This window comes from Natator depressus, chromosome 12, assembly GCF_965152275.1.
Source record: "Natator depressus isolate rNatDep1 chromosome 12, rNatDep2.hap1, whole genome shotgun sequence".
Lineage (NCBI taxonomy): Eukaryota > Metazoa > Chordata > Testudines > Cheloniidae > Natator > Natator depressus.
This window is the reverse complement of record NC_134245.1, coordinates 7109496-7134091: the sequence shown is the minus strand read 5'-3', so window position 1 is coordinate 7134091 and position 24596 is coordinate 7109496. Positions and strand designations below refer to the sequence as shown.

General features: G+C 54.9%; 1 protein-coding gene across 1 annotated transcript in view; it reads right to left on the bottom strand.

Annotated features, from left to right (window-relative positions):
- The window catches only part of CCDC102A (coiled-coil domain containing 102A), a 50092-nt gene extending 26398 nt beyond the window's left edge, over positions 1-23694 (bottom strand). The window contains exons 1-2 of the mRNA XM_074968503.1: positions 23550-23694; positions 2182-3209 (exon numbers count right to left, since the gene is read on the bottom strand). Of these exons, the coding sequence (XP_074824604.1) occupies positions 2182-2781 (600 nt within the window). The 5' untranslated portion in view covers positions 2782-3209; positions 23550-23694. The remainder of the gene's footprint in view (positions 1-2181; positions 3210-23549) is intronic.
- Positions 23695-24596: the final 902 nt, after the last annotated feature.

Here is a 24596-nt window from a genome sequence, read left to right as displayed (position 1 = left end):
GCATTTTTTTGGATCCTGCACTGTTTGACTGTACAGAGTCCAATCAACGTATTGGCTTCACACTGTCTGAACATAAGGAAATTAAATGCAAAAACCTACGTTAACCACACGTCACGCTTGAGATTTTACATACCCAGGTGTCGGGCGATTCTAAGTTACGGTCGCCACACCCTTTGCATCTCTTGTCACATCACTCAGATCCAGAAAGGCATTCAAATGAACACCCCACCCCATACAGAATTGGAGGGGGAACGCCGGGGCAAGGTACAGTTGCTGTGGGAACTGTATCGTTGAATGTTGATTTTTGCTGCTGTGCAATCATCAGCTCAACGATCCATTCAAACAGGCCTTTGCGTCTAATTCACAGCACCCTGCAAGTGCATCTCTTTTGATCCAGGCCATCTGGCCCTTTGAAGAGGGACAATCCCTATTAATTTTCTTGAGCAAAATATCTATTATTTTTCACTCTGCTCCTGCAGGAAACAATCCCAACTGAGTGCATTTCAGGGGAGTGGTAATAACTTTGTTTTTTACCCCGGATACCACTATGAATAGCTTCCAAACATTGGCAGATGAAACCCGGCAACCCACGCATTCGTGGCAGGGGACAGCAACTGGAGATTTGCCATCCGGTATCAGTATCACACCCCGAGACTCCAGCACAAAAGAGGAGACAGCAATCTGACAAGCAGGACACACAGCTGGACAGCTGACCTGATCCATTTTTGTAGATCCCTCCCTGGTCTCTGGAGGAGGAAGGAACAGGGGCGGGCGGGGAGCTGGGGGGGGGGGGGTGGAGAGGTGGTGGTGTCTGGTAGACTAAGCAGGATGGTGGGATTAATCTAAACTCAAAGCAAGGGAGCATGCTGAGCTGTCCTGCCCCTAACTGACCACGTGCTCTCTGTCTGCCCAAGGGTGGAAGAGAAGAACAGCCAGGATCTGTTTTGCAGAGGCACAAAACTCCAGCCTGGGGTTTCTCCTCTGGCTGCCCTTCCAGATCTCAAGACACTGTGGCCGTTTGTGTCAGCCTCCAGCTTGGAGTGGCCTCCCTTATGGGCGAGTGGGTTATGTGGATGAAGGGGGATAGTTTGGATCAGATGTCTGCCCCCCCCACCCCTGGGGACAGGCTCAGCGATACAGCCCCTGGCAGAAGGAAAACCCGGACTGGAGTTCTTGCTCATTTCAGAAGGGACTTGGGGCACAGCATTGCCTCTGGGAGAACTTCATTTCTACCCCCACCTGGAATGGGGTTTATGTTTCAGGGCTGAGACAGCACGGTGCCAGTGCTATGGAAAATGCTAAGTACACCTGCCGTGGTGCAGACGAACCTGGAGCAGGCTCTGGGTAAAACCACTAGGAGACCTAGCCCAACACAGATTTCCTAGCCACGTGTGAGTGGACTCAGGTTAATCCCCAGCCGGTGAGGATCCTGAATTTGGTCTCTCTGGCCAGCTGGATAGAGAGGAGAATCTCAGGTGGGTCTTCTTAGCATAGACATGGGGCACAGACACCAAACCACCGGCTCCTCTAGCAGGGACAGGGCTGGTCCCTGATGACCACAATGCAAATACATTTGCTCCTCAACTGGAAATGTTACAGCTTGTAAAATCCCTGCTGGTCCCACCCCAGAGCCCCCCAGCTAGCCAGGGAGGAGAGGGTCCTAGCACAGGGCCGAGCAAGGGGGAGACTGGGAGGGGAAACAGGGGACAGAACCACCAGGGCGTGCATGAGTCTAGCCTGCTTTGAAAACAAACATGCCCGGTTCTGAGAGCGAACGTCACTCTGAAGGCCTGTGGAAGCTGTTTGCGGGGCGGGGGGTTAGTAGCCAAGGAGAAGGGGCTGGTTAACTAACTGGTGATGCTGTGTTCCACACCCCCATCACTGGCAAGGCAAAGCTTGTACACGGCTCTGTCCACAGATCTCAGGGTGCTTTACCCACAGGCTGATCATACAGACCCTCCTAGTCACAGATGGGGAAACTGAGGCACAGAGTATGGCACGGACTTGTCCAAGACCACCCAGCTGGCCAGGGTCTGAGCCCACAACAGAGCTCTGGTTCCCAGTCCAGTGCCTTGTCCACTGGATCATGCCGAGTCAACCTGCGAGCGCATCCATTTGCACATGAAGGTGCCCTGCATGCGTTGGGGGGTGATGGAAACCTGTTCCCTTCTCCCCCCTCACCTTGTTTTTACTCAGCTTATCAGAGCCCACATCCCGCACGGGTTCCTGTTCCTGGGAGCCCTCGTTCTCCTTCTCTGAGGCCACCCTGTTGTCCAGCTCCTTCTCCCGCTCCTCCTCGCCCTCCCCTTTCAGCCGCGCCACCTCCTTGCCGAGCTGCTCGTTCTCGTTCAGCACCTCCTGCCGCTCCCGCTTGAGGCTGGTCAGCTCCTTGGTCAGGGTCTCCAGCTTCTGCCGCAGCTGGCGCACCTCCTCCCGGGCCTTGTTGCGCTCCGCCCGCACCTTGCTCCACTTCTCCCGCCAGTTGGCGGTGCAGTCTGACCACCAGCGCATGGTCTTCTCCATCTGGGCCGCCCGGGCCCGCGCCTCCTCCAGCTCCCGCAGCCGGAGCTCCTCCCGGCTCTCCCAGTCCCCGTCCAGATACACGGCGCCCAGCAGGGGGAGCTGGGGTGGCCCCGGCGAGGGCGTGCCACTCTTCGGGGTGGGGGGCATGGAGTCCGGCACGCTCATCATCTCGGGCTGGGGGCTGCCGAGGATGTTGAGGAGGCTGGCCCTGGAGAGCTGAGGGGAGTCTGCCAGGCGCGAGCTGGTGCTTTGACTCATGGCGGCCTAGGGGCAAGCCCACCTCTCAGATTTTGGGTTACAGCAAATTCTCTCTCATCTACTGCCGCTGGGCAAGCGGTGGGGAATGCTGGACCCAGACTCGCTGTGCACAGACATGCAATGGGGAGCAGTTACAGCGTTGGATCAAGGGGAGCCCTATCTATCCCAGGTCAGAAACAGGCCAGGCATGACGGGCTGAGCAGCCAGACCCCCTCCAAAAGGTGCCTCAGACGAAGAAGGGCAGACATGATCCAGCCTCTGCTGCCTAGCCCCTGAGAGGCACAGCAGATGGCACCCCAGCGGAAGGGAAACGGCCTGCTATCTCCTCACTGAGAGGCAGCTGAGGCCCGTCATGCTCTTGCTTTCTTGCGTGGGAGACACTTTTCTTGCTGGGCTAGTTTCTCAGGCGACGAGATGATCCTGGAGCCCTGAAAGGAGGAGGAGAAAGATGAGACGTACAAACACCTGCTTGTTCCTCAACCCAACCCAGGACTCTGCACTTCTCATCTCACACCTCAAGCTCCGGAAGCAACATCCCCGATGCCTAGCTTTGGATTGACTGAAGCGGGGGCCTATTGAGGTGAAGGGCAAGACGCCACCTAGCACCAAACTGGGCATCATGAAAGAGAGGACAACGGGGAAGGGACACACTGGTGCTTTGCTGCTTCTGTATTATTAGGGTTGGAAGGGACCTCAGGAGGCATCTAGTCCAACCCCCGGCTCAGAGCAGGACCAATCCCCAACTAAATCAGCAACTAGTCACTGCTTCGGTTCTGATCCTGGCTAGCTGTTCACTAAGACTCCAGGCCAGAAGTAAGTGGTGATTCTGGTTGCCTCAGGTTTTTGGAGGCCCAACTTGAGACATCTTGAAGGAGGCTGATTTCCAGAGGGTGGGTGCTCGGCCCTTTCTGAAATTATGCCCCTTTTGGGCATCTCAAACAGGGCATCCCTGATTGCTGGTCATATTTGAAAACCACATTTTCAAGCGGCTACTAAATTTGGATATCCAAAATGAGATAACTAGGGCATCATTGCCAGGAGGTTCTGAGCAACCACAACTCTGGTGGAAGCCAGTGGGAGTTGTGGGGACTCAGCTCCGCTGAACAGCAGCCCCCAGGGGTCTCCAGCTGGACACCGAAGAGAGGCCCCCCAAACTGGGAGCCCCCTGGTGAACGCGTTGATCTAAACTCTCCTGGGATTCTAATAGTATGGAATGGAATTTGGTTTTGTCTCACACTCTTCACCCCAAAGGTCTCCTGCAGCGATTTCCATAGGGATGATACCATGGTCTAGGTAAACTTTATGCTGCTTCAGCCCCGGGGGCTGGCCTAGATGACCTCTTGAAGGCTCTTCACCCTATGTTTCTATGATTCTATACAGGCCAACGTGACAGTATTAACATTTGCTCTCTCAGTAATTTCCAGTGTACCCATTAAAATGTGCCAACCCTGCCCACTCTGCCTGGAATCTAGACACCCAGCTATCTCCTTTCTACCCCTTCCACCATCAACAGTAAAGATTCTCCAGTCAGAACTGAGCCTGCAATTCTACTGATGTGCAAACCAGAATAGAACCTTACTCACCTTCCCAGGCTAAGAAGAGTAAAAGTTTATGTCAATAGAGTAGACACAAAGGGAGATGATCGGTCATAGATTTCAAGGCGGGAAGGGATCATTTTGATGATCTATTCTAGTCTGACCTCCTGCATTACACAGGCCAGAGAATTTCCCCCAGCGATTCCTGCAATGGAGGGAATTATTCCTCTCTCCAGCAACTTGTGGTTAAGCTGGAACATGTCTTGTTGAAAAGCATCCCACCTCGATTTAAAGACTCAAGTGATGGAGCATCTGCCCCATCCCTTGGCAAGCTCTCCCACTACATTGCAAAAGATTTCCAATTTGAATTTGTCTCTCTTCCAGCCGCGGGATCGTGTTTTGCCTTTATCTGGTCCCTAATATCATAGATATTTATAGATCACCACCAAGTCGCCTCTTGGCCTCCTTCTTGTTAAGCTGCTGCGTAAAGAGGTGTCTTTTCTGCACAGTCCCTTTTCTGACCCTAGCTGGAATCTCACAGTTTGCACCCATCTGCCAGAGCTTGGCCACCGAGCTGCAAATGTTTCTTAGAAACGCCTTCGCAGAGCTTCCAGCGGCACGTGTGTTCCAGTGGAGTCGTACTGCATTCCACTGTGCAGCCAGGACTGGGGGCCCAGGCCGGGAGCTGGATCGAGCTCCAGGGGGCGCAGGGAAAGGAGCACTTTGGCGAAGAATTCTCAGCGCACGCGCGCGCGCACACACAGCGGGCTGGGCGAGCGAAGGCAGACGGATATAAATAGAGCAAGCGAGAGAAGCACACATATACAGGAGGAATTGGCAACGCCAAGGTGCAATTTGGGTCTAGCAAGCCTGTCATTAGAGGCAGCCGTACAGCATCTCTGCTGGCAGGGGTGAGGCAGGGACAGAGACCTTGCTCTTTAAGGCAAGGTGGGCTGCAGCTGGTTGGCCGTGATGTGTCTCTGGAGGGTTGGGTAGCCTAGCCCATCTGGGGGCGAAAGCCTAGCTAACATGCTGGAAAGTGGATTGCTACAGGGGGCCCTCGCCAAGCAGAGACCTGTGCTTCTCTCTCTCTCTGTGGCTGGGCCCCAGGACCGGTGCGTGTATGCACGTGTGATGGGGAAGGGGGACAGGCTAACCACAGCGAACGGAGGGGCCTTTGGAAATGGGAATGGGGGAGGGAGGCTGGATTCACGGCCAGTTTGGAAGCATCACTCCAGCCAAATGCCGGAATCTCCCCTGACCTGGTGTGGGGGGACGCAGTTCAACATGCATGAGTGAGGCAGGGCAGGGGACGGTGGGGCTCAGCCAGGGCGCTGATCATGAACTCTCTCGCCTTCCCTCCCTCTTCACCTCTCCCAGCCCACCCCAGCCGACGTCTGGCATTGCTCTGTTTCACTGTAACCAGGCCACGGATGAAAGCAGCCCCCTTTTCCCTGGGGGTGGCATTGTACCGTGCCCCGGAGTAGTGCTGGCACCGCAGGGACAGGAGCTCTTCGCGCCAACCCCCGTCCCACAGCAGGACTTGGGCTCGCTCCCAGCACTGATGCTGCACCGCAGTCGCTCTGGCGTAGGCCTGCACCCCTTTACCAAGATGTCGTATCGCGGCTCCTGCTCCCCATCTCGGGTGGCTGCCCAGGTGTAAGTTGAAAAGCTCATGGCTTCAAAGGGCCCAGAGGCCATAAACCGTCCCACCCCAGGGCCATCCAGCGACGGCGCAGGGTGCCACGATCCCTTTGCAACGCGCCGGTGCAGCAGGAAGGTCACCGGAGCGTGATCACAGGTTTGTGCCCACCGGAGAGTTGTGGAAGGGTGTCTCCTTAGGGGGTGTCCTGCTGCGATGGGGAGGCTGGGGTCTGCCTGTGGAGAAGCCACCTGTGTGCTGAGCGACTGCTCTCGTGCAGGGCATCCTCACCCGCCCGAGGGGGCCATTTCTGCACTGCAAACCTAGGGGTAAGTGATGGGGATCGTGGTGGCTTTGTGAGCCCACTATGAAGGGAAACAAGGATACTAATTCCCACTACAACAGTCAATGGGCCTCACCCCTGCTCGGCCTCCTTATCCCCAGCCAATAAGTGCCCTTCACCGGGACCGCTCCACCCAGCTCACCCACTGAAAAGCTGGGGATGCCATGGGAAAACCCAGCAGCCTGCTCCAGAGAACTTGGGTCTCTCCTCATGGCTCCATCACAGTGCGCTGCCCCCACCCAGATTCCTCATGGGGGGCACAGCAGTTGCGCAAACCTGCCCTTCCTGCAACGAGTGCACCCTCATGCTGCTCCTCACGCCCAGTTCTCCACTCTGTGCGACTCCCCAGCAAACCCCAAGATGTGTGGGCCATGTGGGATGGCCACCCATCCCGCTGAGCCCTTGGCCAAGCCCTGAGGATGCCACCCATTAGCCATATTTGATCCCTTTACTATGGCCCCCGCCCCAATGTGCCAGCCGAACAGCACAGGATGGGACCCCAAGGAAGTCACTGTTCAGCAATGCCAAGCGCTGCCCCCCACCACAGTGCCCTTAGGCCGGAGCACTCCATCTCCACAGCACCCCAGCCCTGGCCCACCCTTTATAGGGAGCAGAGTCCTCAGAGCCCCCGGGGCCACACGCTCTCTGCTCTTCCCGTAACCACCACCGCTGCCCCTCTAGGCCCCAGTCCAGCACAACCATCCCCCTGGCTGAGAAGAGCCAGGAGCAAGCTTCTGTGCCATTCAGGCGAGGGGAGGGATCCAGGCTCACCCGCCCTGGGCACTGAGAGAGATGTAGTATTTATGTAGCTCTCTCAAACCCCCAGGGCAGCCTCCCTTATATTCCAAGCCCCCCCCCAGCCGCCAGTTACACATGCCATTGAGGAAATCCAGCAGCAACCCCACACACCGTAAGGGCAGCTGACGGGAGCACAGGAAGCTCCTTGCCCTCCCTGGACAGCACTTTGTGACCCAAAGACCCTCCAGGCCACCAGGACCGGGCTCTTCCAGACTGGAAGCAGGGGAGGGGAGAGCGTTCCAAAGGGAAGGGGTCTTCATGGAGAATCCTAGTGTCGGCACCCCAGCTGATCTCAGCTTGCTGGGGTAACGGGCAGCCTCTCAAGCAGGGAGACCTAAGCCTCTCAGCGCTCTACAGGTCGGAGCCAACATCTTGAAGCCACCCAGAAGCCAACAGCCAGAGCAGGTCACAGAGCACTGGTCTACGTGCTTGAAGCAGGACAGTGCTTCCCACGTGGGCAGCGGCGCTCTGCGCTAGTTCGAGTGGCTTCAAGGCACATCCCCAGGCAGAGCACATGACCGGGGCCTAGTCTCCAGGTGCCAGACAGAAGCAAGGAACCGTTCCAGGCTCCTAGCCAGCCAGAGACAATCGCCACCGAACTTGGCTGCAGCTCCGGGCACATGACCCCTCTCTGATCCTTGAAGCCACTTCCACTGGCTCCTCACCCCTACTTCCCCGGGCTGAGAAAACCACAGCTGCTTCCCGCTGCCCTCAGGAATCTTGCTTCGCGTTTACAGCCAGGCCCGGAGACCAACACGCTGGAGTTTGCTGCAGAGTCCCTGGCTCCTCACCCCTCCCCGTAGCTCGCGGCACAGGCCACCGGGCCATTGCTGCAGCAACATGAGGACAGGCAGAGTCAGAGCATCGCAGCCCGGCTCCATCCGCCAGGGTCCCTCTGGTCACAGGAGGCTGGCTGTGCACATGCCCTCAGCTTGTCCTACAGCATCTTCTGGGCCAAATCCTGGCCCCCAGGGCGTCGGTGGGAATCTTGCCATTGACTGCAATGGGCGTCCATGGCATTTCCCTCGACACTAACTCACTCCTTTGCTAGCCCCACCTCCACAACTTGTCTCCATGCCCTGGCAGCACCTCACCTCCAGCACCACCGCTTCTTCCTCTCCGCCCGCCCTGGCTCCCGGCGATCTGTCCAAACCACGGCTGACCAGATCCGCTTTCCCCAGGTCAGCCCGGGGAATCTCTGCACTGGCTTCCCTTCCTCTTCCTGCGCCTTGGAAAGGCTTCAGGGCTCTTCTCTCAGGTCCCCCTTTGTCACCTCCCACACCCTACGCCCCAGCCGCGCCCCTCTCCTCGCTGCTCCCAGCATCTCCTTCTCCCATGCTCGACTTCGTGCCTCCATCCCAAGGCCAGCAGGAACAGGCCAGATCCTCAGCCAGTGTAAATTGGATTGGCCCCAGTGAAGTCTACAAAGGGAAGCGAAGTCAACAGGTTCACACCACCTGAGGGTCGATGCCGATGGTCTGTGCTGTATGTCTGTGCTCCCTTACCTGCAGCATCCAGTTCCGGCGCCAGATGACTAACGACCATCGGCTTTCCCCAGCATCTTCTTTCCTTTACCTCGCTCCCTTTCTCCCCAGTTTGCTCTTCCCCTCTATTCCCCTCTCTCGCCCCCTTCTATTCTGCATACTGCCCCATCACCATGGCATCTGAGCCCCCTTCCCCGCCCCCTTCTACTTTCACCATCTCTTTGCTCACGCCTTGGCCATAAAGTTCTTTTACAGATTTCAGCTGAACCAGGCTCTTCTATGTGGCTTTCACCCTGCCCGCCACTCCCTCTCTCCCCCTCCCTGTCTTCCACCGCCCCCAGGATGCCATGGGAGGGGCTGCTAGGGAAGGGTGCACTTGTTAAGTCTGAGGGCATAAATCACTAGAGGTAATACAGCAAGGAAGGGGCAGCCGGAGGGTGAATAGGCCTCATTCAGAGAGTGGAGGGCTGCGGAGGGAATTGCAGTAAAAAATGAAGCCATATTCTCCCTAACAGGAATGTGCCCGAGGAACATCAAAGCCAGGGATCTCCCCAGAGCAGGGAACGTGGCTCGCCAGGGCACTCACGCAGGGAATGTCGAGGGGAGCCAATCTGGGCTTACTAGCCTGTGGGTTCAGAGGCTGGGAGAGCGACTTCTGGCATGAGTGGATCTTCTACGCTCAGATGTTGGGCACACGGATCCAGACGCTAGATCCAGACTCGGGGGCTGAGTGCGAATCCTGCCACTAGCGGCCCAGGGGATGGATACGCCTGCTCGCAGCAGCTGGATACTGGTGCTCCAGTGTGGATCCCTCACCAAAGCGTTTACAAACCAGGCTATTGCTGACATGCCCCAAGCTGCTCTAGCTGGCGGTTACACAGTGACGCTCAGAACCGCCAAAGGTTCATCCGTCTCCACCTCCCTCCCTCGCTGCCCCTGGCAGGCCCTCTGATCTCTGTCATCCCTAGGCAGAGTGGGCCGCACTCCCCTGCCAGCCCAGCGGCCAGGCGCACCGAGCACCTGGCTGTGCCCGCACCGCAGAGCCGGTCCCAGTCCCGGGCCAGGGGCTGGCGAGCTGTTTGAGGGGTTAGACACCACCCGCAGGACACCCCAAATGCTGGCCGCAGTGCCTCGCCCAGGGAGAGGAACCCGCACCTTACCTGCAGGAGCTCTGCTCCAGCCTACACCCTCTCCCCTTCTCACCCACTTCAAACGCTTCAGTAAGTTACTAATTAATTCATTAACTCCTCCCTCTCCCCAGCTCTCCGGAACAGCTGTCACAGCACTGTCTGCCTTTGTCCAAAGAACAAACCCAGATAAACTCTCCCAACCTCTGACCCCCACTCTCCCCACCCCATTAAAGCCAGGCATCTGGCCACTCCCACAGCAACCGTCCCAAAACTAACTCTATGCCCTCACGTATGACTTGTGCAATGAGCTTGGGGGTTCTCTGCTCAGCTTCTCCCCCAAGGTCCTGTCCTGCTCCCCCTGAGATCAATGGGGCTTCTGCCTTCAGTGGGAGAACGGGATGAAAGCCCAAAGGCAGGGGCACAAGGATAAGGCTTTTCCTTATTTATAACAAGTACATTGCCTGGCTCTCGCCTTTTCATTCAAGGATCTCAAAGCGCTTTGCACATCCCCTGCGGGACAGCTAAGGTCACCAAGCCCCACAAGGTCTAGGGAGATTATCTGCCTAGTGCTTCCTAATTATCGGATCTCTGGATTGCCCCATCATCCTTGGTGTTGCCCAGGTAGCTCACACAAGCTGACGCTGCATCTTTATCCCTATTCTACAGCTAGGGAAGCAGAGGGTGAGGATGATTTGCCCTGGACAACACAGCAGGTGAGTGGCAGAGCCAGGAGCTTTGATCACATATGGCACCTGTCACTGCAGCGTCTGCGTGCATCTCACAGAATGTAGGCCAAGAGCCTCACACATCCCCCAAACTAGGAAGAGAACCCAGGAGTTCGGTCTCCTGGGGCCTGCTCTGTGATTGATGACGGAGCGGGAAATAATGATCTCGGAAACATGTACAGCCCCATCGCACCCTGAGGAGCGCAAAGCCCATTACAGACGATAAGGAACCAAGTTTCCCCACCCGCTGATGCATTGGGCATTATGATCCCTATCGTAACGGGGAGGAAATAGAGGCATAGAAGGGGGGAAATGACAGCCGAGGGTGACGTGAAGATACCGTGCAGCTTGTGCAGGGAGAGGACACGGGGTTTAAATCAAACATCCCGTTTCCTGCCCTGCGTCAGCGCAAACATTCAGCTCGCTAACTAAATCCGACATGCCAGCAGCAGATGGGAGTTTGCGGTAATGCCCTATGAAGGGATGAGCGTCTGCTGTAGATTAATGCTTAGGACTGTAGTCAAACAATGGAGGGCGCAGGAGGAACATGCGTGTGTCTATGGCATATTATCCTAATTGTACAGTGGGGGAAACTGAGGCACAGAAAGGCAAAAAAACAGGCCCAGGGTGAGGCAGAGAGTCAGTGGCAGGGTCAGGGAAAGAACCCAGGTCTTGTGAATCCCCCCGAGACAACGCAACCTGTCTCATGAGGGCATGTAAGTGAGCATGCGTTGCATGGCGGAGGGGAGCAGACAAGTACTCCAGGAGGAAGCCAGGCTGGAGAGGGAGCTGGAGAAGGTTCGAGGTAGAAGCTCTGCGGTGAAACCGAGACTGGGAGACAGCGGAGTTTTAAGGATAATGGGAAAGATTTCCAAAGGTAGTTAGGCACCTTATTCCTATTGAAAGTCAATGGGCATTAGGCACCTACATTCCATTGGGGCCACTGAATATCTCCCCAACACAATTTTCCTGATTCTAACAGAGCTCCTTGTTCCGTGCTGGAAGAAAGCGACTCTCTCTGGGAAATCTGCCGGTGCCGTACAGTAGGTGGTGAACCACTTTTTGGCTTGGTGGACAAGAAAAAGAGATGGGCATGTTGGAACAAGCTGAAGCCACTAGAGAGGTTACAGCAAAGATTAGCAGGACCATCAGAGGAGCTGGGATTCCCACAACAGAGAGCAAGCCAGATGTTCTAACACCTGCAAGCTTCACTTCACAGCTGGAAATTAACACCGACGGTGCACTTACTGTATAGTCAGGGCCTGTTTAGATTGGAAGCTCTTTGGGGCAGGGACTGTCGCTTCATTATATGTTGGGAAAGGGCCTAGTTCCACAGGGCCTGGATCCCTGCTTGAAGCCTACAGGCACGACCATAATAAATAGCAATAATTCACAACATCCCCTGGCAGGACACATTGCTGTTGCCAACTCTCGGAGAGCTAATTTTTAAAGCCCCAGCTTCTGGAGTCCTTGGGAATCTCAGTTTCTATTTATAAAAGAGAGAAAGGTTCTAGCTCTCATGGTTGTGGAAAAAAACACAAAGGGATGAGATGGAAAGCCCTGGAATGGGGCAGCTTCTCTGTTGCACTGCAGTGCCAAAGTACAAGCCTGGGGAGAGAAGGGAGGGGAGAGAGGCAGAAGATGTGTGTGTGTGGGGCACGCATGTGTGTATACAAGGGGATGAATTGGGGGGGGGGGGGAGGAAGCCCATTGGAAGCCTCTCTTGGAATGGTTCTGCAGTGGATCAAAGCCCAAAACCACAACATAGTTTCCTCCTTGATACTCGACTTGGGGCAGAGGCAAGGGCGCTCTCCCAATGTTTCCACTAGAGCCGTTAATCCCATCACTAAAGCCGGAGTGGGGCTGGGGGGGAGGAGGGCGGGCAGTCTGGCTGGCTCTGGCTCTTCCTCCTGGCTCTGGGCTCCATCCCTGCGCGGAGGGGGAAGCGAGCTACCCGCAATTCACACTAATTAGTTGCAGATCTGCCCATTTCCAAGTAGTTTTGCCCACATGAAAGGACATTGCCACGAGCAGCCAGACAGCATGCAGACATGGAGGAGGGGGGCGCCTGGCCTGGGAGGGAAAGGGGGTTGTGCCAATTTTCCACTGGGCTCTTCTGACATTTCCACATTGCTTCAGCCAAGTGCCACAACACAACACAAGCCCCCCACCGCTCCCTCCCAGAGGGAAGGGAAGAGGAGAGAACAGAGGTCTGCTGTTGCTCTCTCCTTCCTCCCCGCTATAAAGCCCTCTTTACACTCTTTCCCCAACCCAGCACAGCTTGGGGGGAGGGATAGCTCAGTGGTTTGAGCATTAGCCTGCTAACCCCAGGGGTGTAAGTTCAATCCTTGCCGGGGCCATTTAGGGATCTGGGGCAAAAATTGGGGATTGGCCCTGCTTTGAGCAGAGGGTTGGACTAGATGACCTCCTGAGGTCCCTTCCAACCCTGAGATTCTGTGATTCCCCAGCGCGCACACAGGTGCTGCCTGTCACTCCCAAAAGCTGATCGCCAAAGACAACTTCCGAGCTACAGAGCAGGAAGCTTGTCCCATCCTCTGCACTTAGATCACAGAGCAAAGTGCTCAGCTGGCATAGGAGCTGTGTAGCTTCACAGACTCAAAAAGCTTTAAACTAGCTGAGAATCTGGCTCCCTGGTGGACTGGGGAGATGGAGGAAGCTCAAGGCCCAATGGACATGAAGAATGAATCCTTTGGTCTGGTTTGTCTTCCTGAAGCGTGGCCTGCTGTAGCCAGCCAGCATCCCCCATGCAGAAGAGAAGTGATGGGTTAGATACAGAGACAGTACAAGAGTGGGATGGCACCCCTGGCCTGATCCTCCACTTTCCCCTGTGAACGCAAACCTCAGGAAGAGGGAGATCCCATTCCTTTTCCTCTCGCCCTGCAGGCGTGCGAGAGCCCTCTTCTGAACGGAGCGGAAGCAGAGTGGAGACAGAGCTGGCACGCAGTGCTTACTCCCACCAGCACGGCCCTGTGGGCCCCACCACTTTCTGCAGAACTGGCATGTTCGTTCTTTAAAAAGCATTATCACATTCCTAGCTTTTATGGACACAGAGGAAAGCTTCCAACTGTGGCCTGATTGAGCACCGTTTGACTGAGTCTGCAGACAGGCAGCGTGAAACAACAGCTCTGAGAGGTGCCATTGGCCCATTGAGGTGTATCCCTGAAACCGTTCCAGCACAAACTAACCATCAGTTCTCTAACCCAGTGGTTCTCAAAGCCGGTCCGGCACTTGCTCAGGAAAAGCCCCTGGTGGGCCGGGCCGGTTTGTTTACCTGCCGCGTCCACGGGTTTGGCCGATCGCGGCTCCCCCTGGCCGCGGTTCGCCGCTCCAGGCCAATGGGGGCTGCGGGAAGTGGTGCGGGCCGAGGGATGTGCTGGCCGCCCTTCCCGCAGCCCCCATTGGCCTGGAGCGGCGAACCGCAGCCAGTGGGAGCCATGATCAGCCGAACCCGCGGACGTGGCAGATAAACAAACCGGCCTGGCCCGCCACGGGCTTTCCCTGCACAAGCGGAGGCCCTAGTTTGAGAACCACTGCTCTAACCGATCTCCCTGCCAATGCTGCAGAAACATCCAGCTACGCTGGTATCACGGGCAGAGCTTGCCACTGTGGGTAGAGTGCCTGACCCAAAAGCACAAGGGCAAAGTAAAGAAAGCACTTTAACACCGTATTTTTGTCCCCATTTTGAGGGACTACTTTTGCAGCACAGGGGGAAGAATACCAAAATAGAAAAGCCGTGCACACTGGCTCTGCCATCCCAGAGCTGAGCCAGAAGACCGGTCACCTGCCATGGGCAGCGACCCCTGCAAGAACGCTCCGACAGCGCCGACCCCTTCGATGCCTCCACCCCCTGCTGTCTTTGCCCGTTCTGCACAGTCTGCCCTGCTGCACCAAAGCCTTGCTTCAGAGCCTGACAGTGCCACTTCAGGGCGGATGCCTGCTGCCCCAGGAGCTGAACGGATTTCTCAGTCCAAGAACCTGTGACCACAGCACTGTGGCCGGTGGCTCTGCTAAGCTGGTAAACCGCTTCAGGAAACCTCAATGGGAGGGTGCTGGAGAGTCTTAATTGGATAAGTACAGGGTCCCGAGGACAGTCAGCCCACAGCTGTCACAGTCCCTAATCACTTAAAGCTGCTTAACTGCACGGGGCAGCCCAGAAGCAGATGGACACAGCAGCCAGCTACAGGTCTCAGTCCTCCATACGAATGCCAGACGAGGGGATAGGGCATTGAGATCTAGCTATGCTCATCCCCCAATATACACCAGCCTGCACCTGCTAGAGGGCCCTGCTCCACCCTGCAGAAGGAGACCAGGCCTGCCGATGGGGTGGGCAAAGGGGGCAAGTGCCCAGGGGCCTAGGCGATTTAAAAGGGCCCAGAGCAGCCGGGAGCCCCGGGCCCTTTTAAATCACCTGGGCAGGCCGCAGGGCTCCTAGGCGCGTGCGACCGTTCTGGGCCCCACGCTTTGGGGGACCCCTGGGCCGGTGCGATTGGCCAGCGGGGTTGGTCCCGGAAGTGATGGGTCTGTCCCAGAAGTAACTGATTCGTCACTTCCGCCCTGGACCCCACCCCACCCCCAAAGAACAACCCTGGTCCCGGGGCCCGGAATGGCTGGCGACGGGCCTGAAGGACACACAGCGTTGCATAGAGTTTAAGGCCAGAAGGAATCACCTAGTCTGACCTGCACATCACAGGCCATTGAGTTTCACCCAGACACCCCCACACTGAGCCCAAGGACTTTGGTTAGACGAAAGCATTTCAGACCTCAGGAGACTAAACTGCAGTGGGCCACAAGCAGAGAGCAGGCGGGACCAAGGTGCCAGCAATACCCAAGGCCCCTGCGTCAGCAGGGGATTGATTAAGTCAGCTATGCCCGGATGATCCCAGCAGGAGAATCGTGCCCCATGCCGCAGAGGAAGGTGACTCCACCCCCCACGGTCCCTGCCAATCTGAGCTGGGAAAAAATTCCTTCCCGACCCCCCCTCGGATGGCTGGTTTACCCTGAGCAAGACACACTAGGTAGGCATGTGAGAAAGGATTCTCTGCAACCCTGCAGAATGCTGGTCCACCCTGCCCAGTGCCCCAGCCGGTCTCTCCAATACGGGTTCTGCCACTCAGCCCAAGGAGGGGAGAATTCCCGTCTGGCTGCATAGCCGGGGCCAGTCTGTGGAGCCCTTGCTCACATTGGCGAGCACTTACTCATGTAAGGGGTCCCATTGGTTTCAATGGGGCAACCTGTGGCGTAAGGGGCTATTCAGTATGTCTAGTCCCCGCTGATCAGTTTAGTTCCGTGCACGTGAGCAAGAATCATCCGCATCCAGCTCCATTTACAGCCTCAGGTTCTGTCAGTGTCCAAGGTCATTAACCCTTTGTTTCCTGAATCCTTATGTCTGCAGGGGCAAAGAATGAAGAAGAGCAGGATCCTAGTCGGGTTACTGAAAGGAAACAGGCACACCCCGTTAGGACAACCCCACCCCCACAGGAGAGAAATCAGGATTGGTACTGGGTCTCCAGGCATATGGCACATGAGGGGTCAATGGAGGATCCTCACTGAGGAGTTGGGAGACTGCTCCCAGACATCTCAGCCACTGTTCTGTGTGAATGAAGGGCTGGTACCGTAGGACTGGGGGTACCAAGTCAGACCACTGGTCCACACAGTCTTGTACCCTGCCTCCAGCAGGGGCTGGGAGAAGGGCTAGAGTTAAGAAGAGAAAGCTGAGAAAACATCCTACATCATAACGCACCCAACCAATTGTGCAATGCTGAACCCAGGAGGAAATTTTCCTTCAGGACTCTCTGGCCCAGGGCATTAGTTTACTTCCTGCAGCATGAAATTAGATGATTTGGTATATTGGGTTGGTGCACTAGCCTGCCACCTCTGGACAGCTGTACGGAGATCCTACGTTGGATCTTGGTTCTAGTCCTAACACCCCTAAATGTCATGGAAGCTCAGGGACATCCATAAGAGATGCAAGTGGATGGAGTTTGTTAGGGCTCAGTCCAGCCCAGCCCCCATCTGTTCACATCACAAACTCTCCTTCACTCAGAGCAGGGTTGGCCATAAGAGGCTGATAGCGTTTAGTAGTTGCAGCATGGAACCATGAGATAACTCCATGTACCCGAGAGCTCCAAACCCAGCTCTGGCATCACTCCCTATGTCACCTTTGGCAAGTCACTTTACCTCCAGGCCCCTCAGTTTGCCCATCTGTAAAATGGGGGGATAATACTTCCCAGATCTACTGTGGCAATTAGCTGGTTACTCTCTGCATAGTGCTTCAAAGAAGTAAACTCTCTATAAGGGCAAAATACAACCCTATGTGAGGCCAGTCCCAGATTGGAACAGGAGGAGGTGGTGTGGGTCAGAGCTGAGGTTAATTGGCAGAACTGTGATTGGCCTGGAAAACGGTGCTTTAGGTCAGGACCGAGTGCATTGACAGAGCTATGTGAGAGCTGCCACAGCAGGGGCAATGCAGGCCAGAGCAAAGGTGCATCAGAAGAGCTGTATGGGGCTCTAGGACTAGAATAGTGGGGGAGAGAAGGGCTGCAAGTCACAATTCAGGTGCACTGGCAGAGCGGTACAGGAATCAAAGACTGGTAATGCAGATCAGAGCGGCAGTGCATTGGCAGAGCGGTGTGAGGATCAAGACCTTGAATAGCCGAGGTTGACTGTGCCTTGTGTGAAGAAATACTTCCTTTTGTTTTAAGCCTGCTGCCTATTCATTTCATTTAGTGACCCCTAGTTCTGATGTTATGAGAAGGAGTAAATAACACTTCCTTATTTACCTTCTCCACACCAGTCACGATTTTATAGACCTCTATCATCTCCCCTTAGTCGTATCTTTTCCAAGCTGAAAAGTCCCAGTCTTATTAAACCCTCCTCATATGGCAGCTGTTCCATACCCCTCAGCGTTTTTGTTGCCCTTTTCTGAACCTTTTCCAATTCCAGTGTATCTTTTTTGAGACGGGGCAACCACATCTGCACGCAGTATTTAAGATGTGGCCGTACTATGGATTTATATATAGAGACAATAGGATATTTTCTGTCTTATCATCTGTCCCTTTCTTAATGATTCCCAACATTCTGTTGGCTTTTTTGACGGCCGCTGCACATTGAAAACATCCACTCAGAGAACACTCCACAATGACTCCAAGCTCTTTCTTGAGTGGTAACAGCTAATGTATATACATATTCCAAGCCGAGTAATGCAGAGCATGCTGCAGGTCAGAGCTGAAGTGCACTGGCAGAGCAGTAAGGGGATCAAGGCCTTGAATAGCTGGGGGTGCTGTGGGTCTGGATTCAGGTTCATTGGCAAAACCGGCTAGGATTCAAAGCCTAGTAACGTAGAGAGCGCTGCAGTCAGATCTGAGGAGCGCTGGTAGCGGTGCCTAGAGGAAGCTCACGGTCAGCCTTCCTACAATACGTCTCGTTCTGGCCAGCATTATGCCCAAGCACCAAATTCTACTAGCAACCCCCCGCTAGACAAACCGGGGCTGGAAAATACAAACTCAATAAGGAGCCTTTTCCACTACCTGCAGCAAATCGATAAAGACCAACCACTGTAGCTTGCAAACAGAAAAGAGCTGGCAGAGCCACCTGGCTCTCAAGTTTAATGCCATTCCCTCCGCTTAGGAGCGGACATGTCTAGGGCTGGCTCCCAGGTCCCCCAGAGAGTGCATTTCACAGGCCTACTCCGCATGTTTCCGCACACGGGGATTTGCATGGAGTGCAGAGCACGACACACACCTGGCAACCCCAAGACTAGCTTGGAGCCGTTCTGAGCAACCTCCCTGGCTCCCAAACACCGGTGCATACCGTGCAACTCACTGCCAAATGGAGCCCATTCTTGGCTCTGACTTCCTGCCTCTGTGCCCACTCAGGATGCTATAAACCCGACATGTTTCCAGATGTTTCCCTTTCCTTCTTTCGTTCTTCTTTTCTAATTAAATAAGGAGCTTATGAGAGGTTTTTCCACACTGTACTAGACGTTGCAAGCAGGAGCATTTATCATTCATATTGCAGTAAAACGCACAATTTGCTGGGTGCTTTCCAAGACAAGAGGAAGATGTGGCACGAGACCCAAAGAGGAAATTATCTAGGGGCTCATTTTCAGTGTTAAGATCCAAATTTTCCTAATCTTCAGGGGGTGCTGTGTTGGTTTGAGCTCATCTCTAAAAATAGATTAGATGAATTTAACATGGTGATAGAAATATGCCGACAGAAAGCGCGGCAGAGATGGGACAGACATAGGGCAAAATCCTCAGCCGTGCTCCGAACTCTGTATGCCACATGTAAGGGCTTAAGTGGGCTAAAAGGCTGCTGAATGCACAGGGGGAGGATTCTCCCACTGTGGAAGTTACCTGTCAAGCGGTCTTCCAAGGACCCCCTGCAAGCCCCTTGTTACTCCTGGGGGAATTCTGCACCAAAAAGTTTAAAATTCTGCACACCATATTTTAAAATTCTGTATTTTTTGTCAAAATAATGCAATATCATCAAGTTGGTTTAAATTATTTTAGTAATTTATTTAAACTACAATATAATGGATGGAGAATGGGAGTGGGGGGCACTGGAGGAAATCACCGACCCCCTTTGTCCAATAGTAATGAAGCTAGTATTGACCCTTTACTTCTAGTTAATAGTCAAATATATGCAGCCATCTGCTGTGTTGCATCATAGGCAACTGAGAGGCAAGTGAGGGCTGGGGACTCAAACTCACAATTTATATTGGCTACAGACCACCTTCGGAAAGGTCGGTGGCAAACAGTTCACGGAGCAATTTTGACAGGAATTTTTTTCAGTCCAAAAATGTAGACCAGTTCTAATCACTAAAGCACCATAAGCTTTATAAGGCCATACTTTCCTTTATACCAGTCTGGCAATGTAAGGAGCCTTAAAATGTTTTACACCTGTTTTATACTCCTGGGGGAATTCACCAAGAACAATGGGAACAATTCACTCATCAGGCAGGCTGTTACAATATTCTGCTCTGCCTGAGGGAACAGAGCCAGCCCCACACCTGCTTCCTCAGAAACACCCCAAAGTCCTGCCCCTCCACGCCAAGCGGGCCACAATAGCAAGCGAGAGGGACAGAGGCTCTCTCCTCTGTCACATGCATGACTCGCCAGCCCTCCACCCCCACCCTCAGGTGGTCTCTACTGGTTGCTCTGGGTGCCCAAACCAACCTGCCTGCACTGCCGGGGAGGGGGTGCATGACCGCTCTTGCAGCTTCCCTTTGCTTCCCCATCAGAAGTCATTTTTCTGCAGGGAATCAAAGAAATCTGCAAGGGCCTTGAATTCTGCAGAACCGCAGTGATGCAGAATTCCCCCAGGAGTACTTTGTGAAAGACATGCAGAAGAGATTCCAGGGGAAGTTGAACCGGGGCCCTTTTCAACCCCTGAAGTAGCCCAGAATTGGGATGGTACAAAGGTGGGTTAATGATACCTTAGCCCCCTCTCTCACTGGGCTGTCAGTTCTTTGCTGTGCTTCTTGGCGGGGCAGCACAGAATCTCACTCTTATGAGAAATTCTTTACACACGTTCTCTCGTGCTCAACTTCCCATTTAATCCCAGTATGTCTAGTACCTACTAAACCCAATACAAAAAGAACATTCATGTCGCAAAGTCAAGCACTCAAAAGTTAGGAAATGACAGAATTAAGGCTGCCCAGAGCCTTGTGTGCATGCATCAGGCTACAGCTTTGAATTACGGGATCTCATGCTACTCTTCGACAGTACCTCTGCCTCATTTAGTGCCCAGAATGGACGATGCTCACTGCAGGGGTAGCTATTCAATATTCCTTTTTATCGTCCTTCTAAGAGTGGCCGCAGGACCTGTTTAGTGCACACCATCCATACCCTGCACTAAAGACAGAATTCTTAATTTCTTAATTAATTAGCTGGACGTTGCAACCTTAACATTCTGTTAATGTAGTTTTGTGCATGTAATTTCCTAGGTTTAAAAAAAAAAAAAAGCAAACTGAAAAAGCAAATTCCCTCACGTGGAACTATCAGCAGGAGTCACACCTTGAGAGCCACAGCACAGCCTGCTACCACTTGAACCAGTAGCAGTAGTAGGCTGTTATTCTCTAAGTGGACCAGCTGCTTGGGGGAGGGGGGCAGGGGCGATGAGAAAAATCACAGCTTTTGCCACCGGGTGTCACAGCTATTTGCTGATAGAAGAGGAATGGTGAGCCTCGGAATCCAGGGTTCAGTTCCAGGTTCTGGAGGGAAATGTTCTCTAGTGGTTATAGACCTTTCTTTCCTAGTCCCACGTTCTTGCGCCATCCCATAGCATATACCCCACCCACCCATCTCTGCCCCCTTACTCTAGCCACCCCCACAACCCCTCTGCTTGCTCCCTCCCTACCACAGTATGCCTCTTCCCCCCACTTCTCCCTACCCTCACCCCCCTTCGTCTCTCTTTGTGTCTCTGCATTCCAGCCAGGCAGCTTCCTCTTTCTCCTCTCCATTGTCTGGGAGCTAGCAATGGGAGCTTTGAAAGAACACACAAGTATGGTGCCACGATTGCCACTGATGGCTCACCCCCAGTGGCCCTGGGCTAGAGCCTGCTCAGTGCAGATGGAATTCACAGAGAATTTAGCTGCCAAACTACCAAGTCTCCGTTAGGTGTACATGAACTGAGATTTTTCAGAGGCTTATAACTTGGCCAAATTTGGACCAGTTTTCACAGGGAAAGCAACAGGCACATCCCTGGCATGAGGGTGACCTCGCCCTGCCAAATTTCAAGTTCTTGGCATAAAACATGGGGGGTGGGGGATGGAAGGAGCTAGGGCTTCTCAAGGAAAGCAATAATTGTTTAGCCATCAGTTAATCATGTATTTTTCTCTAACCTCACTCTCAGAAACAGCTGAAATTTTTTTGCTGAAACTTTCCAAAAAAATTCAGTCCGAAGCAGGCAACTGGTATGGAAAATTTCAGCCTGAATGGTTAAAGTTGAGGAAAAATTTGTGCGACTGAAAACAGGGTCTTATAATGGAATGTGTCAGGCAACCTTAACTATAGGCAGTGCTACCTGTTCCACCTACAATTTACTTTTTTCATCTATCATAATAATGCCTAGCTCTTATACCAGTGGTTTTCATCCCTAGATCTCAAAGTGCTTTACCGAGGAGGTCAGTATCATTATCCTCATTTTACCAGAAGGGGAAATGGAGGCACTCTCTCCCCCCACCATCTAGACAGTGTGACACTGTGTGGATGGAACAGACAGAGGTGGGTATTCCCCCAACATTAAAGTATAAATTACGAGTATAAACACAATCACGCATTCTTTCTTCGGGAGTTGAAAAGATCTATATTCAGGGGTTTAGTTGAATTTTAACTTTTTCCTTCAACAGTGACCAACACTTTGTTCATTTTGAGGAGGCGGGGAGGGGAAAACTGCCGGTTTGTGTTCTTCAAAAATCTTTTTCGGGTTAAGGCCAGAAGAGTCCACCTAGGGTTGCCAACATCCTAATTGCACAAAACGGAACATCCCTGCCCCGAGGCCCCACCCCTTCTCTGAGGTCCCGCCCTGCACTCACTCCATCCCCCCCACCTCACTCACTTTCACTGGGCTGGAGCAGGGGGTTGGGGCACGGGTGAGGGCTCCGGTGGGGGTGAGGGCTCCAGGGTGGGGCCGGGGATGAGGGGTTTGGGGAGGAGAGGCCTCCTGGCTGGGGCAGGGGTGCAGGGTCCCAGCAGCGCTTACCGCAGCTCCCAGGTCTCAGAAGCCCCTAGGTGGCTAGGGAGGCGCTGGGTGCTGCCCTTGCGCCCCCAGACGCCACCCCCCACAGCTCCCATTGGTCGCGGTTCCCGGCCAATGGGAGCTGCGGAGCCAGCCCTCGGGGCGGGGGCAACGCACAGAGCCTCCCTGGCCGCCCATGCACCGAGGGGCCACAGGGACCTGGTAGCCACTTCCGGGAGCCGCGGGGAACTAGGGCGGGCAGCGAGCAGACTTTTAATGGCCCAGGGAGCGGTGCCGACCGGAGCCGCCAGGGTCCCTTTTCGAGGGGGCGTTCGGTGGAAAACCGGCCGCCTGGCAACCCTAGGTCCCCCAGATCTAGTCCCGTGGCCGGTATAGCACAAGCCAGCGGCGCCACCCAGAACCCACATGCTAAACCCAACGACCCAAAGGAGACCACATCGCCCCGCCGCCCCCCCAGCTGGTGAACACGTAGCCAAGGGCCCCAAGCAGCAGGGGGCGGTGGACACACACAGCCCCCCCCCAGCTCCCCGCTGCGCCGGGCGAGTGCGAGATCGAGCCCGGGCGCCCCCTCTCCGAGCCCGGCGCTGCCCGTCAATCGGAGCCGGAGCCGGAGCCCCCCCGCGTCCCATCGCGCCGCCCGCCCCCGCGCTGCGCCCATTGGCCCGGGCCCCTCCTCCGCGCAGTTCGCTCACAGCCCTTTCCCCATTGGCCCGCCGGGCTCGCCAATCCTCAAATCACCATGGTGACTCCCCCGGGGAGAGCTTCAAATTCCTCTGCACCCCCCCCCTTTCCCCAGGCCCCGCTCTCTCTAACCTCTCTAACAGATTCCCCCCCCCCCCCCCACCGAACTGGGTCGTCCGGAAGTGGCAGGAGCAGCCCCCCGGCCCCACCCCTCGGGAAAGCCTCCCTCCGGCTGCCTGCAACCAGGTCCCTTCCTGCCCCCCCCACGCTGCTGCCCGCCCCGGGAAAGTTCTGCTTAACTCTGCAGCCGGGACGAGTTCCCAGTTTGCCCTTCCCCGCCCCTGCACCGCATGGAGCGCCTGCAACAGGCTGCAGGGCAGCGCAGGGGCTGCCCGGGAAACTTTTCCGGGGGGGCCGAACGGCTGATCCGCTGGGGCAGCCCCGCCGACCCGCCTGGCTGGAAGGGCTTCCCATCAGAGCCAGGGTTTACAGTTTGGTTCAATGGCTCTCCGCACCCGCACTGTACAAACGGTTCCAGCACCCGCCTGCTTTAGTGCGGGTGTCACCCAGAGGCCCCAGCCGGGATCAGAAGCTATTGTCCTCAGTACTGTACCCACAGATAGGAAGCAGCCGTCCCTGTCCCAAAGAGGCATGGGGGGGGGACCCAATAAGCCCTGAAAGGCTCCCACTGGGCCCAAGCGTCACTCACCTCCTTTCAGAGTATCGCGCCCCCCTTTGCAGCGGGACCGAGCTGGCCGGGAAGCCGAATTGTGGAGGAACCAGGGTCTGCACAGCCAGCCCAAACAGATCCGATTGCTGTGGTGGTGGTGACCTAGGAGAGAGGCATAAGAGAACTTAGTCTCCTCCTCCTCCTCCTCCTCCCAGCTGGTTACAGAGCTGGGGGAAGGGAAGTGGGAAAAGACTGGCACAGCCCCGACAGAGAGGGGAGGTGGAATGGCCCAAGTTACACACCCGTTTCCCCGCGCGGTGTTGGGGCCATGAGAAGTCCCCCAGGGTGAGTGGGGGGTAGGAGAGCAGAGAGCGTCGGAAAGGGGGGGATCTTAACTTGGAAAACAGTCCTGGAGGAGAATGGAAACAGGCGCACAAAGCTTGGGTCAGCTTCTCAGCCTCTGCTTGCTGGAGCGGGGGAAAGGGGGCTCTGCGCTGGGCTTGGCACTGCATCCTGTTCACACTGGCAGCAGGGAGTGCGAGACACTAGTGAGCATCAAAGCACAGGAATGGGAGCCCCAAAGAAAGACCCATCCAAGGCCCCCAGGTTTGCTCTGTGTGACTTTGGCCAGTCTCCTCTTTTCTCTTCAAGCCTCCTGGTGTGCAGACGAGCCCTGAACATCAGCAAAGGGCTCTGCACTGAGCCAGATACTACAGAAAACAGGCTGAGGGCAGCAGCAATTCCCCTGCTACAGCAGAACTGAACCAGGCCAATAAATCACAAAAACCCACACAAGTAAGGCTGCAAACCCCAGAGAGGTTTGTTGCAAATATTCAGATTCTGACCACTCCCAAGTTTTTCTGTGCAGGCGTATTTGCGTGTGCACATCTCAAATCTCAAGTTTGGGTTTGATCCCTTATAAATAATAATAGTACCTAGCTCTTACTTTCAACAGTAGATCTCAAAGCACTTGATAAAGGAAGTTGCTATTGTGATCCCCATTATAAAGATAAGGGCCATTTGCTAAATTCAGATCTGGACCTTTTTTCAGATTTCAGGCACCCCTAAAGCTTATGGGTGTTTGCA